Below are 11,309 nucleotides of genomic sequence, written 5' to 3'. Positions count from 1 at the left end.
GACCAGTCAAAGGACTGCAGTGTTTCTAGCTCCACCTTCTGGAGTTGGATCAGTACACCTTGGCACCCTGGAAAGTGGCCAAAAAGTGGGGCAGTACGGGTCAATATTTTAGCCTGTTTCCCCCAAGTGTTTTAGTTCAGTTTGTCTTGGTACATCAGAAATTTTGTGGCGTTTCCTTTGAATTAAACTTTGTTTTTATGTCTCTCATTGGTTTCTCTGTGTTATTTTAATTATTTTTTTATTTGTTTTCTTGATGTTCTTTGACTTTTATTGATTGATTGATTGAACAATGAGTCTTGCTTCAATCTGATTGGCTAATACTAGCCCTAGAGGAGGCCAGGTGACGAGCATTTGGGTTGTCTTTGTACGTACTGTTAAAAAAGTTTTACTGGCATTAAATTTGAGCTGAAATTTTTTTTTTGTTTGTGCAGTAGTTTTAAAATATTTGCAAACCATCAAAATCTGTTTTTGCACATATCCCCCAAACTTCCAAAGGAAGTGGAACTGGTGCGACTATAATATCTTGGGTAAGAAAAGGAATAATTTCCTCCCTGAGTTTAAAAAGTTCAACATGTATGACTTGATTCACAGAAAATTGGGTCTGATGCAAGAACTCAAAAAAACAAAAAAAGTCCAACAATCCTTCAGTTCGTGTGTTTAACAAGTATTTCTGAAATATGGCTCTGAAATCTTATATTGTGTTTCACAAAAGTGAGAAACCTCAAGAGGTGTGAGAGCCTGCGCGGCCAATATCAAATCCAGTCCTCCTATCACCTCTGAGTTAGAGAGAGTCCAGCCAGGTGGATTTGGGTGTGTAGCGTTACACACTCACACACTCCGAGTCATAAAACCCTGAAGAGAAAAAAGCAGATTGGAGATTGGAGAGGACAGGCGGGGATCAGGGGTGCAGAGGGAAATGGTTCGGGTTAACTTTCCTCCAAAGGGTGTCAAAGGAACTAAATTGGGTGTCAGAAAGCGCTAAGGAGCTGAAAGAGTCGGGGTCCACAGCTCTCATGTGGGTGGGTGCTGCTTTATATTTTACAGACAATGTCCCTTTAAAAGCCCGCGTCTGGAAAGCCCATTAGATGTGCATATAAAATTTCCCCTGTGATTAATAGTTGATGAGGCAGGGTTGGTCTGAGGGTACTACCAACATGTGGCCGGCCCGGCTCCTCCCATGCATTCTCACATTACACTCCATAAACTTGCCACTCTTTCCCACCTATACGTTTAAAAAGGAGGAGGGCTCGCCTGTCAAGAATGCCTTAGAAGAGTTGTGAAAACAGCCAGCCCGAGGAGGGGAGTCATGCAGTTGCGGATGGAGCTCTCCCGCCGAGCCACAAGCCAGTCAGATCAGCAGAGGGTGTGTGAGAGGACAGCACGGCAGAGGGAAAGTGTGTGAGAGTGTGAGAGGACCAGAGGCTCTGAAGGACGTCACACACACTCCCAGAGAGAGGGGGAAACACGCTGTCACAGGAAGGCGTCTATCCTCACGCGTTCTGGACTGTGGAAGAGTCAACAGCCTGAAGTAAGACCATGATGAGCTTTTAGGCAGCTGAGGGGATTTTTCTCAGATTTACGTCCTGACTTTCTCTCTGAGACGGTTTTTATCGCCTCCAGAAGACAAAACAGACTCTCAAGAAGACCGATTCAGATTCTGTGAGGGCTTTGCATCATGGATCAACCAGCCAGCAGCTGCATGCGGAGCGCCCACCCCAGCAGTCCCATCTGGGGCTGCATGAGAAACCCTCACTCAGGGGTCCCAGGAACCAACCTGCAGTCCCCGTACCAGCAGGCCCCTTTCTCCCTGCACCAGAAGCCCGAGTTCCTCGCCTACACAGACTTCACCAGCTCCTGCCTGGTGCCACCTGCGCCCCACGCCGCCTACCCACGAGATGACAGACTGTACCAAGAGAGCCAGGGCTACCAGAGAGCCGACTGGCAGTTCAACCCCTGCGAGACCAGGGTGAGGGCGCCTGAGGCCTGTCCGCCGGTGGTCTCACCTGTAGCCTTAGGTGGAAGTGGAGGTGGAGGCCCTGATCTGGACTCTGTAGGGGGGGACAGGCTGCCAGGGGCCGCGCCCGGGTGTCTGGAGGGAGAGTACTCACCGCAGAGCGTGGCATCAGCCGACTCGGATAAGAAGAGCTCCAGTAAGAGGAAGAGAGATGTCACAGGTGAGTGTGAGCGGCGGGATGGATGGAGGCAGCTGGGAAACCAAAGACGGGAGACTTAGGAAAAGAAAACTTAGATGATAAAACTCACATCTGGGATTTTAAAACGATAGAAGACATCACTCTTTGTCTTCTTTATCCTGGTGTTAAAGGTTAGAGATGAACAAAGAAAAGATGAGAAAGAAAACAGGAAGCAGCTCAGATGTGAATTCACTTTAAAACATATCAAAGTCTCTTCTTTGCCCTCTCCAACAGCTGGCATGGAGACTAATCTTCTGTATTTCCTCTCCAAATCTGTCTGAAGGTAGCTCTGTAATCAGATCAGTATGTGAAAGGTGAGTAGGTGAGGAGACTTTGTGTTGGAGACGCGCTCTTTGAGTAGCAGTTGCATCCTCTGATTGTTTGAGCGCTTTCAAAAATGATTAACGGGACGTGAAGGTTTCATTGGCTGGCTGCATCCGATGGAAATAGAGCCTATTGTTTGATAACAGAGTGAGCACGCTCAGGATGACATCAGGAAAAACACACAGGTGTGTGAGATAAAATATGACCCATGGATAAAATTCACAAAGTTTTACACCTACAACTTAAAATAAGACAAAAAATGTTAGTATTAAAATATTTTATTCAACGATTTAGCTTCTTTTCTAAACTCCAGACGCCACCTCAAGAAAAACCTCCCAATTTAATCGATTTTTGCCGCTTAAGAATGAGGGTTTGTTTCCTGAAATGCCACCTTTGTATACTTTTGGATTAAAGTGCCATTTATCAGCCCTCTCAAGTGTTGCACATGCCCAGAGGAGGCAAAAAGAAACTGATATCTGTGACGAACTCATTTCTAGAAGTAAGACACGAAACGTAAAGAAAAAACAGTTCATGTTGGAGTATTTCTTCAGAGAGTAAATCCAGAAATTACAGCTTTGATTTCCTCATATTAAAGAAAACTTTTGCATTTACTTTATGGAAATTTGTGAATAAAATAATGTGAAATCCCTTAAAGCTTCGGACAGATGGAGTTTGAGTCATCACAGCGACTCTTTAAACATTGATAATCTCTGCGGTAGTCTGACTAATCTTTATTATTTTATTAAACAAGAGAGTCTGAATTATTAGGACTAAAAACTCCATCATCAACGTCTGCAGCAGCCAAATTTAAGGGGTTCGTGTGGGCGTTCAGACCCCCTCCCCCCCTCTTTCTCTTACCTTATTGTAACCTCCCTCGCTGCTCTGAAAACATGCCAGACCACGTCTGGTAAAATCACTCTGCCTCTGAGCCCACTTTTTACATTCTTATCCATTGACATTTTCCTGTCGTTAAGCCGTAACACAATCTCCCACTGAGTGCATGCAACATGTCTGACCACTGCATCAGCTCATGTTTTTTTTTTTTTTCTAGAAAAGCGCCTTTCACTCTGCACACGTACATACGAACTCGCTGCTGGGGGAGCATATATTAGGAAAATGTCCTGCAGGCTTTCACATCACAGACAGCGCTGCTGCACGCTCTGTGTGGGTTTACACAGAAATGGAAATGTGGAGCATGTTTCCAAAACCCTAATCCTTTTATCTGACACTGGATTTCATCCAACATTCAACCAAAAAAATCCAGTTCTTCTCATGAATAATCTACGATAAAAACGTGAGGGAGATGATGATATCGTCAGCGTATAAATAAACTCTAATAAATGATTTTAAAGCCTGAGGTTCTCCTTGGATAACTTCTTTTTTTAATTGGTGCCATATGGAAAAAAAATATTATTTAATTCTTGAAAAATTATTTTTAGATCCAAACTTTTACAGCACTTATGCAAAAAAATTGGAAAATCAAACAATTTTTTTTTTGTACGCATGTTTATATTTTATGCACATTACAATATAAAAAGGGGGCATCAGACTGGGGTTGTTTTGTGACTCTATAAATAAGCTAAATAAAATGTTTGCATCACTACAAATAAAAAAAAATAATCTAGAAAATGTAGTAAAGTGTTTTTAAACAGTGTTTTAACAGGTGAAAAATATTTATAAGTGGGATTTAGTGTGCTGAAGTTGTTAAAATCTTATGGAAAAAGCCTTAAGAAAATACAAATTAACACCCGACCACCTTCATATCTGCCGCTTTATAAACTTTAAAACTCTTTATCAACCTGGTCTGTATTTAAAATTCTTGATAAGTCGTTTTTAATCTAGTGCGACTAATAAAACACCCCCTCTTTAAGTCCTGGCTCCTGCTTTCACACACATTATGCGCTCGCTCACACGTATAATTTTCACCTGCGCTCTCTGCTCTCAAACGATCACTAAACGACCTCAGCTTTAATTCAGTCCTGATGAAAACAAACTCCTTTTGCACCGTCCCCCTTCAAAAACGCACCAAATGCTGAGAGTCTGTGGGACCCTGCTGGGCGCAGAAGCAGGTTTACGGTCTCTGGCTGTGCTGGATATTTATTGGGGGGGCCTGTTTAGTGGGAACCAGTCCGCGCCCGGTCTGCCAGGTGTTCAGGTCTGACTCAAACTGCTCCACAGCAGACCCTGACGAGGCCACGGCACGCTCGGGGCAGCGCGTCATTAATGACACTTCAACAACAATGAGAAGCTTTTTTGGCTCGGCACATGGGTACAGCAACACACACTCACACACACACGCTTACACACATGCCTCGGTCTGCCCAGGCACATCAGGACCAGGTACTGCTCTCCGTTTCTCCGTCTGGTTCATTGCTCTGGCAAGCGCTGAGCAAAACTTCTCACTTTGACAAATTAGAACCATTTTCTGTAGATTACATCAGCTGCTGGTGTCGCTACCAACGCGCAATTATTAGCCACAGTCTTTCCTTTAATACACCAGAGAGAAGCACTGAAAGTTAAATCAACCTTCTTTCATTTATGATTAAAAACGAGGTCAAATTTATGGCGTTTTTAGGAAATACGAAGCAGGAACTCTGATCTAACCTGCTCTTAAAGCCACATTTCCTGGTCGACCTTTGACGACTGACCGCCACATTCATAAAGATATCTCCGGTCGTCTCCTGATGTATTTGCTGTCAGGTAGAGATGAGTTAATGTGAATCTCCCCCTCGGATCCTCCGGAGGGAAATCTTCTGACACACACCCACACACACACAGCGCTCCAACCTGGACACATCCGCACCTTTGTTCTTTTGTTAGAGGCTTTAACGATGTTCCGCTGCATTCCTCGGCTAACTCAGTCCCTCTGTGGCCGGGCTGGTGGCCCCTGCCCTGCCAAGAAGCGCTCTCACACATACCAGGGAGGAAGGTTTACGTGCATTCAACTTCATACCTCCAAATCAGAAAAATAGGTGCACGATATTTGATTTGCACATGCAGATTTTTGATCACGCTGCAGGTGAACAGAGCTCGTAATTCCAGGTCAGGGTGGTCTCTTTTTAAAGGGCTGCTTGTGGTGTTTACTATATGAGGGGCCCCCACTTAAGAGCCTTTGGAGTTGTGGTTTGTTGGTCAGAAAGGTCCTTGAGGTCTGTTTAATAGTCCACATAAGGCTGAAAGGAGCTAATTTGAGACAGATTAGCTGTGAATAAAAAGAAATAAGAGAGTCTGAAACTCCTTAAAAAGGATCAACTAGAATCAAATCTTGCTTTAAATATTAATATTCTCCTATTTAGGTAAATATGACAACAAAGTAAATGCTTCATTTTGTCCTCTCGTTTCCTCCTTCAGAGATCCAGGAGTCCAGTTTTAAAGTGGACTCCAGCTGCAAGGCGAGGAAAGAGCGCACAGCGTTCACCAAGGAGCAGCTGAGAGAGCTGGAAGCCGAGTTCACCCACCATAACTACCTGACCAGACTCCGCCGCTACGAGATCGCCGTCAACCTGGACCTCACAGAGAGACAGGTACGCCACGGGCGGCTCACAGAGAATAGATTCCTGAAGTTAAAACCACAGCTTATAGAGAAAAAATGCTACAAGAACGTGATTTCTGTCATACTTAAACTTCTTAACTCTCTGCTAAAGATCCCAAAAGTATCTTAAATCTTAAGGATGAAGTTTTATTCTGCAACTAAACATCAAATCTCCCTAAACTTAGACTTTCAGTGGCAAAAACTTGACCAAAACAAATGATTCCTCCCTCATTAAAAAGGGATTTTCCACACATCCCTTCTATGTTACACATTATTGCATTGAAAGTATAATAAATAGCTTTTCCACGGTGCTCGTCATCCTGCGGTAGCTGCAGAGCGACACACGGCTCTAATAGCCGGGCGTCAGCTCCAGACTTGATGAAATCGGGCGAACATGTGTCGATGCCACTGCTGGAGTAAAGCTCAGTCTGCCTGTCAGGACCACAGTGTCCCCGCTCCTCCTAATGAGGCCACGGTGCCACAGTGACCACACAGACTGCACCATGATCTGTTTCCCAGACCTCCACACACACACACACATACACACAGGTTCCATCACAGCTCCCACTGCAACCCCTCGGCTTTTTCCGACTCATCCTACATGCTCTGGCGTCCTGCCGTCTTTTCGGTCAGCGGTGATGAAGGCAGAGACGTGGAGAGGAGGAGGCTGCAGCGTGTGGGAGCAGATTCTTCTCCGTCCCAGAGTGACGGGCGGGAATTCTTAGTGGGACGAGGAGCGGTCATCCAGAACTTCAGATTCACAGAGAATCCAGCCTCTTACCTCTGCAGTCTTTAAATTTCAGGATTAGAAACTCTCAACGATGCAGAGTCAACATCTTAAGAATTACAGTAACAGATATCAGCATCAGGTGTAGTTTTTACTGATTCCAAAGAGTGTATCTGCAAAAAAAGGCCCAAAATTCAGCATCCCTACCCTTTAAAATGAGGAGCACAGTAAAGAGATTAAAAAAAATCTAAAAATGGTTTAAAAAAAAGAAAAAGTTACATCACTTCATCCTCTTCTCAAATGACTTCAGGGATCTATTGATCGGTCTTTGTGATGGTGTTATTGTTGGCAGGCAGCGTGAGTGGAAAAACGAACAACCAGGATTTGGATTTCTCCATTAGAGGAAAGTTTTTCAGGCCAAAAAAAGACAAACATTCAGCGGGACGAACAAAGACCCCCTGCAGAAAATGGAAAAAGTGGAAAAAGTGTCCCAGCCTGCTGTTTCCTCACATCTTTTATACAACGACCAATCAGATTGGAGCTCTGTTTCAGCGCCACCTCAGCTCAAGAGGAAATAGATTATTTTCATTTAAACAGAAATGAAACAATATCAAGATTTGTTCAGTGTGATTTACAGTTTGGCGAAGAGGCTTTTGGTTTCCTGATGGATGGGAACACAGGAAGTCTTTCAGAAACAAACTACAGAATGTAAACACACTGGATAGAGGAAGACAGCTGATTTATATCTGTGGTCTATAGGCTGGAGGGAGAAACAGACAACATAAGCATCTTTTACATCTGCACTCTTTGGGATCTGTCTGAAAGCTCTTGGTCTTAAGGCCTTTGCTCAATGAGTCCAGGTTTTTTTTTGTTTGTTTGTTTGTTTTTGTTTTTGTTTTAGAATTTTCACTTTGAAACTTTCATCAATCATTAGATCTTTTTTTTTTTTTTTTTTGGAACAAGTTTGATTTTTTGCATTTATTTATGCCTCTGCCTTGCTCATTTTCTAGGTAGTTTGACTCTTCACAGACACCATAGGCTACTTGCAACATCACATTTTCACATTTTCTGACACATTTTATCTACACATTATTTAGATGACGAATGAAGATGTGCATACCTCAAACATACTGACAGCTGCTCAGGATCAATTGCTTGATTAATACTTGACACTTCTGTCAAGTAATGAAGTAAAAGTACTTTGTTACCTCACTTTAGTCAAAATTTGGGGTATCTTTACTTGAGTTATTATTTTTTAGCTGACTTTTTACTTCGTCTGCTTACATTTTTAGACAAATATCTGTACTTTGTACTCCGCACATTTTCAAAATAGCCGGCTACTCCTGTTTCACACACCAAATAAAGCAAAGATCTATTCTAAAATCTGAAATCGCATCATTCTGAAATAGTGTTGTGTATGGATGGGATGTATAAACGTAATATTCCAACACCTGCACATGACACAAATCACGTCACACTTCAGCAAGGACAGAACAGACGTATGTAGCATTGTATGAAGATGGCCCTGGCAGAAACTTAAGAATTATATGAACTATATTCCCCAGCTTTTGACCTTAAAGGTATTTTCTCCATTTTCAGATACTTTTACATTCTAAGTCAGGGGTGTTCAAAGTGTAAAACAGTGAGCCTCCCTTCAAAGAACATGAAGTCTTTAGATGAATTTAGGTTTGTTCATTTATTATAATGACCACATGAACTTTAAACATCAAAATAAAATTAGATGACAACTCTCGAGTCAAGAGAGAAAGCATGGTCACTATGGCAACAAAGAATAAAAGATCAATCAAAACATCTGTCAATTACAGATCAATGATACACAGAGCTGTTTTTAGCATCTACAAAACTCTTGTTTAAAGAGACCGTTTAGAGCAGCTTTTCAAATGCAAATACATTACAAATTCACAGTAAATGAGGTACACTCTGTGGCCTTGGAGAATCTGGTCAAAAAAAATCAAACTTTAAATATCCCTTGTTATCACTGTGTGAGGTTGATGATTCCATTTTTTTGGTAGATCAAAAAAATAGATACAATAAAACAAAATAGAATTAAAAGAAAAAGTTAAAAAAGATTTTCAAACAGGTTTTAAGATAAAAGACACAGTGCAGAGTGGCAAAATTGTGTGATTAAGAAAAAAAAGTTATTAAAAAGGATTGTAAAAATGCTTTAATAAAAGGCCAGCTGTAAAAAGGTGAGTCTACAACCTGGATTTAAAGGAGCAAAAGAAAGTAATTCATAGAAAAATAAACGCACCGGATTCAGTGTGCAAAGCGTCTGTGCATGAAAGGGTTTTTTTTTTTTCGGATCTAAAAAAACACTTTTGGAAAAAAAAATACAGACTCAGTGTGCAAAGATCTTTACAGTCTTCAGAGGCAGGAAATGACATCTAAAGCATCTGTCCATGGAAGCCACAATGTCATGTTAACAGCATGAGAGCAGATGAGGCAGCAAAGACAAGTCCAGAAATTCAACATTTGTACCAACGCTTCATCCAGAAACAGATGTTTGAGATCATCACTGCTCTGATCTTCAGAATCAACTTTCTGCTGAACTTTTGCAGGAAAAAGTTCTAACAAATTCAGCCTGAAACTCTGCTGTTACCTCATGCAGCTTACTGTAAAAGTTTTTAAGGACTCATGTGTTTTGTGCATTAGTAAACTCAGATCTATAGACACAGAAATGCAGCTTGTATTTGAGTCAAACAGGATTCACTCTGACATGAAGCCTTACATCAGTTATTTAATTGACTGGGTGTAAATTAAGCCGTCGACCCCTCGCTTGTTTTCCTGACACATTCTCAGGAAGTGTGTGTTTGCAGCTATTCTTGGCTGCTCCCTCAAACCATGATATCATCCTCATTTCAGAGCAGGGCGCTAACACAGACGAGCTCTCCCCTCACATCCTGTGCAGCCTGACATCCTCGTAGCTGACTCTTTCGACCTCCTGTCTATACGATACCCCTCCGCCTGCATCAACTGAGATTTTTCATGCAGAGCTGAAACTCTTCACTGATAATTCACGCTCCATGCAAGGCCAGGCAAGCTGAGCCAGTTTGTGTTCCTCCACAGGAGGTTTGTGGAGGATTATTTGTCCGTTTTTCTGCTGACCATGTTGTAAAAATGCCCTGAAAGTTGCCAAATCGAGCGGAAAACCACAGTTATCATGTTACAAGTTGAACACTGGGAAAGAACGTTCTGGGCTGTATCAGGGTCTGTGTTATCAAGCTGAGACTCCCTTTGTTTTAAACTCTTAGGCTGGGAATTTCATGTGTTGCAATAAATCAAACCAAGGGCGGATTTCACTGAGACAAACTGAGTCTGAAGAAGCTCTGCTATCTTTATACGCTGATGACACTGTGATAAACCTTTCAAGTCAAGACAACACTTTCTCTGACTTCTTCTCATCTGATGTTTCTTTCTCTTTATTTCTCCATCACAGGTGAAGGTTTGGTTTCAGAACAGGAGGATGAAGTGGAAGAGAGTGAAGGGAGGACAGTCGTCTTCCCCCAACGATCAGGAAAACGACGACATAGACTCGGCTGCCTCGCCCAGCTCTGAATGAACGAAGCCAATGACGAGACGGAGATGTGAACATAACAGTGACACTAAAGGATTTTCATCAACTGGAAAACAATCAAAAACTTCATCCTTTATTTTTGTTAAAGCTGCAGGACTCAAACCATGTCATGAACTCTCTGAAACCCCGGGGAGAAATCACTGAGCATCTCCTTTGTTGTTGTAAATAGTCGATTAATGTCCGTGATGAACTGCGTTTTGATACTCTGTTGTTGAAGGATCTGGTGGAGAGGTCTCCTCTTCATGTGTCGACTGTGTTTAAATATTAGAGACGATACTTGTGGTCATTGTAGATCAGTGACAGAGTCCAGACCGCAGCTTTAAGGCCACTGATGACATATCAACCTGTGATGTGATTGTGTTTGAGTTCACCCCCTTTGCTTCTGATCACGATCATGACGTCTTGGCCTTTGACGCTTGACTACAACCACCTGGGAAAACTCAGACTGCACAAGTTCTGCCAAGCCATAAGTGCCTTCAGCTCTGATGTTTTTTCTTTCACTTTGTCAGTTTCTTCTTCCTAGAATGTTGTTTTTTTTTCCTGTCGAGCAATTTTCTATTCTTTTTATACATTTTGGATGTTATAGATAAAATACAGATGTTGCCTGTTTCTGCAAAAAGAATAAATCATCTGCAAAATGGGGAAAATATCTCGAAAATTTCTTCCACCCACAACACTGGAGTCCGGATTGGACGGCAGGTCCATGTGTTTTCTTGGATGATGGTTTTATCGCGTGTAGATCTCTGGATCGGACGTGATGATTGGCTCAGACTTGACAACAAAATGATAACTGAGGAGACGTTTGAGTTTATTCGCTTGTGATGGAAACTGGCATCAAAAGGAATCAGTCCTGTGTGCGTGTGTGTTAATACTTGGACGTCATTTCAGCATAAATATTTATGACTTTCCAGAGACATCTCACTCAGATTTAGTTTTTAT

At 42.2% G+C, this 11,309-nt stretch overlaps 1 protein-coding gene across 1 annotated transcript; it reads left to right on the top strand.

Moving 5' to 3' along the window:
• The first annotated feature begins 1,285 nt into the window (after positions 1-1,285).
• On the top strand, positions 1,286-10,902 carry meox1 (mesenchyme homeobox 1). The gene is made up of 3 exons (XM_074662892.1): positions 1,286-2,174; positions 5,868-6,040; positions 10,233-10,902. Exons 1-3 carry the CDS (start codon positions 1,676-1,678, stop codon positions 10,353-10,355), a joined length of 795 nt encoding a protein of 264 aa, XP_074518993.1. The 5' UTR covers positions 1,286-1,675; the 3' UTR covers positions 10,356-10,902.
• The last annotated feature ends 407 nt before the right edge of the window (positions 10,903-11,309 follow it).

Source organism: Halichoeres trimaculatus, unplaced genomic scaffold (assembly GCF_033239565.1).
Source record: "Halichoeres trimaculatus isolate MK-OKI-2021-1 unplaced genomic scaffold, fHalTri1.1 fHalTri1_scaffold_23, whole genome shotgun sequence".
Classification (NCBI taxonomy): Eukaryota; Metazoa; Chordata; class Actinopteri; order Labriformes; family Labridae; genus Halichoeres; species Halichoeres trimaculatus.
This window is presented reverse-complemented; position numbering and strand designations above follow the sequence as displayed.

Coding starts and splice junctions, on each gene's coding strand:
- meox1 (XM_074662892.1), top strand. CDS start 1,676: ATGGATCAACCAGCCAGCAGCTGCATGCGGAGCGCCCACCCCAGCAGT. Junction 2,175..5,867: donor GAGGAAGAGAGATGTCACAG/GTGAGTGTGAGC, acceptor TTCCTCCTTCAG/AGATCCAGGAGTCCAGTTTT. Junction 6,041..10,232: donor TGGACCTCACAGAGAGACAG/GTACGCCACGGG, acceptor TCTCCATCACAG/GTGAAGGTTTGGTTTCAGAA.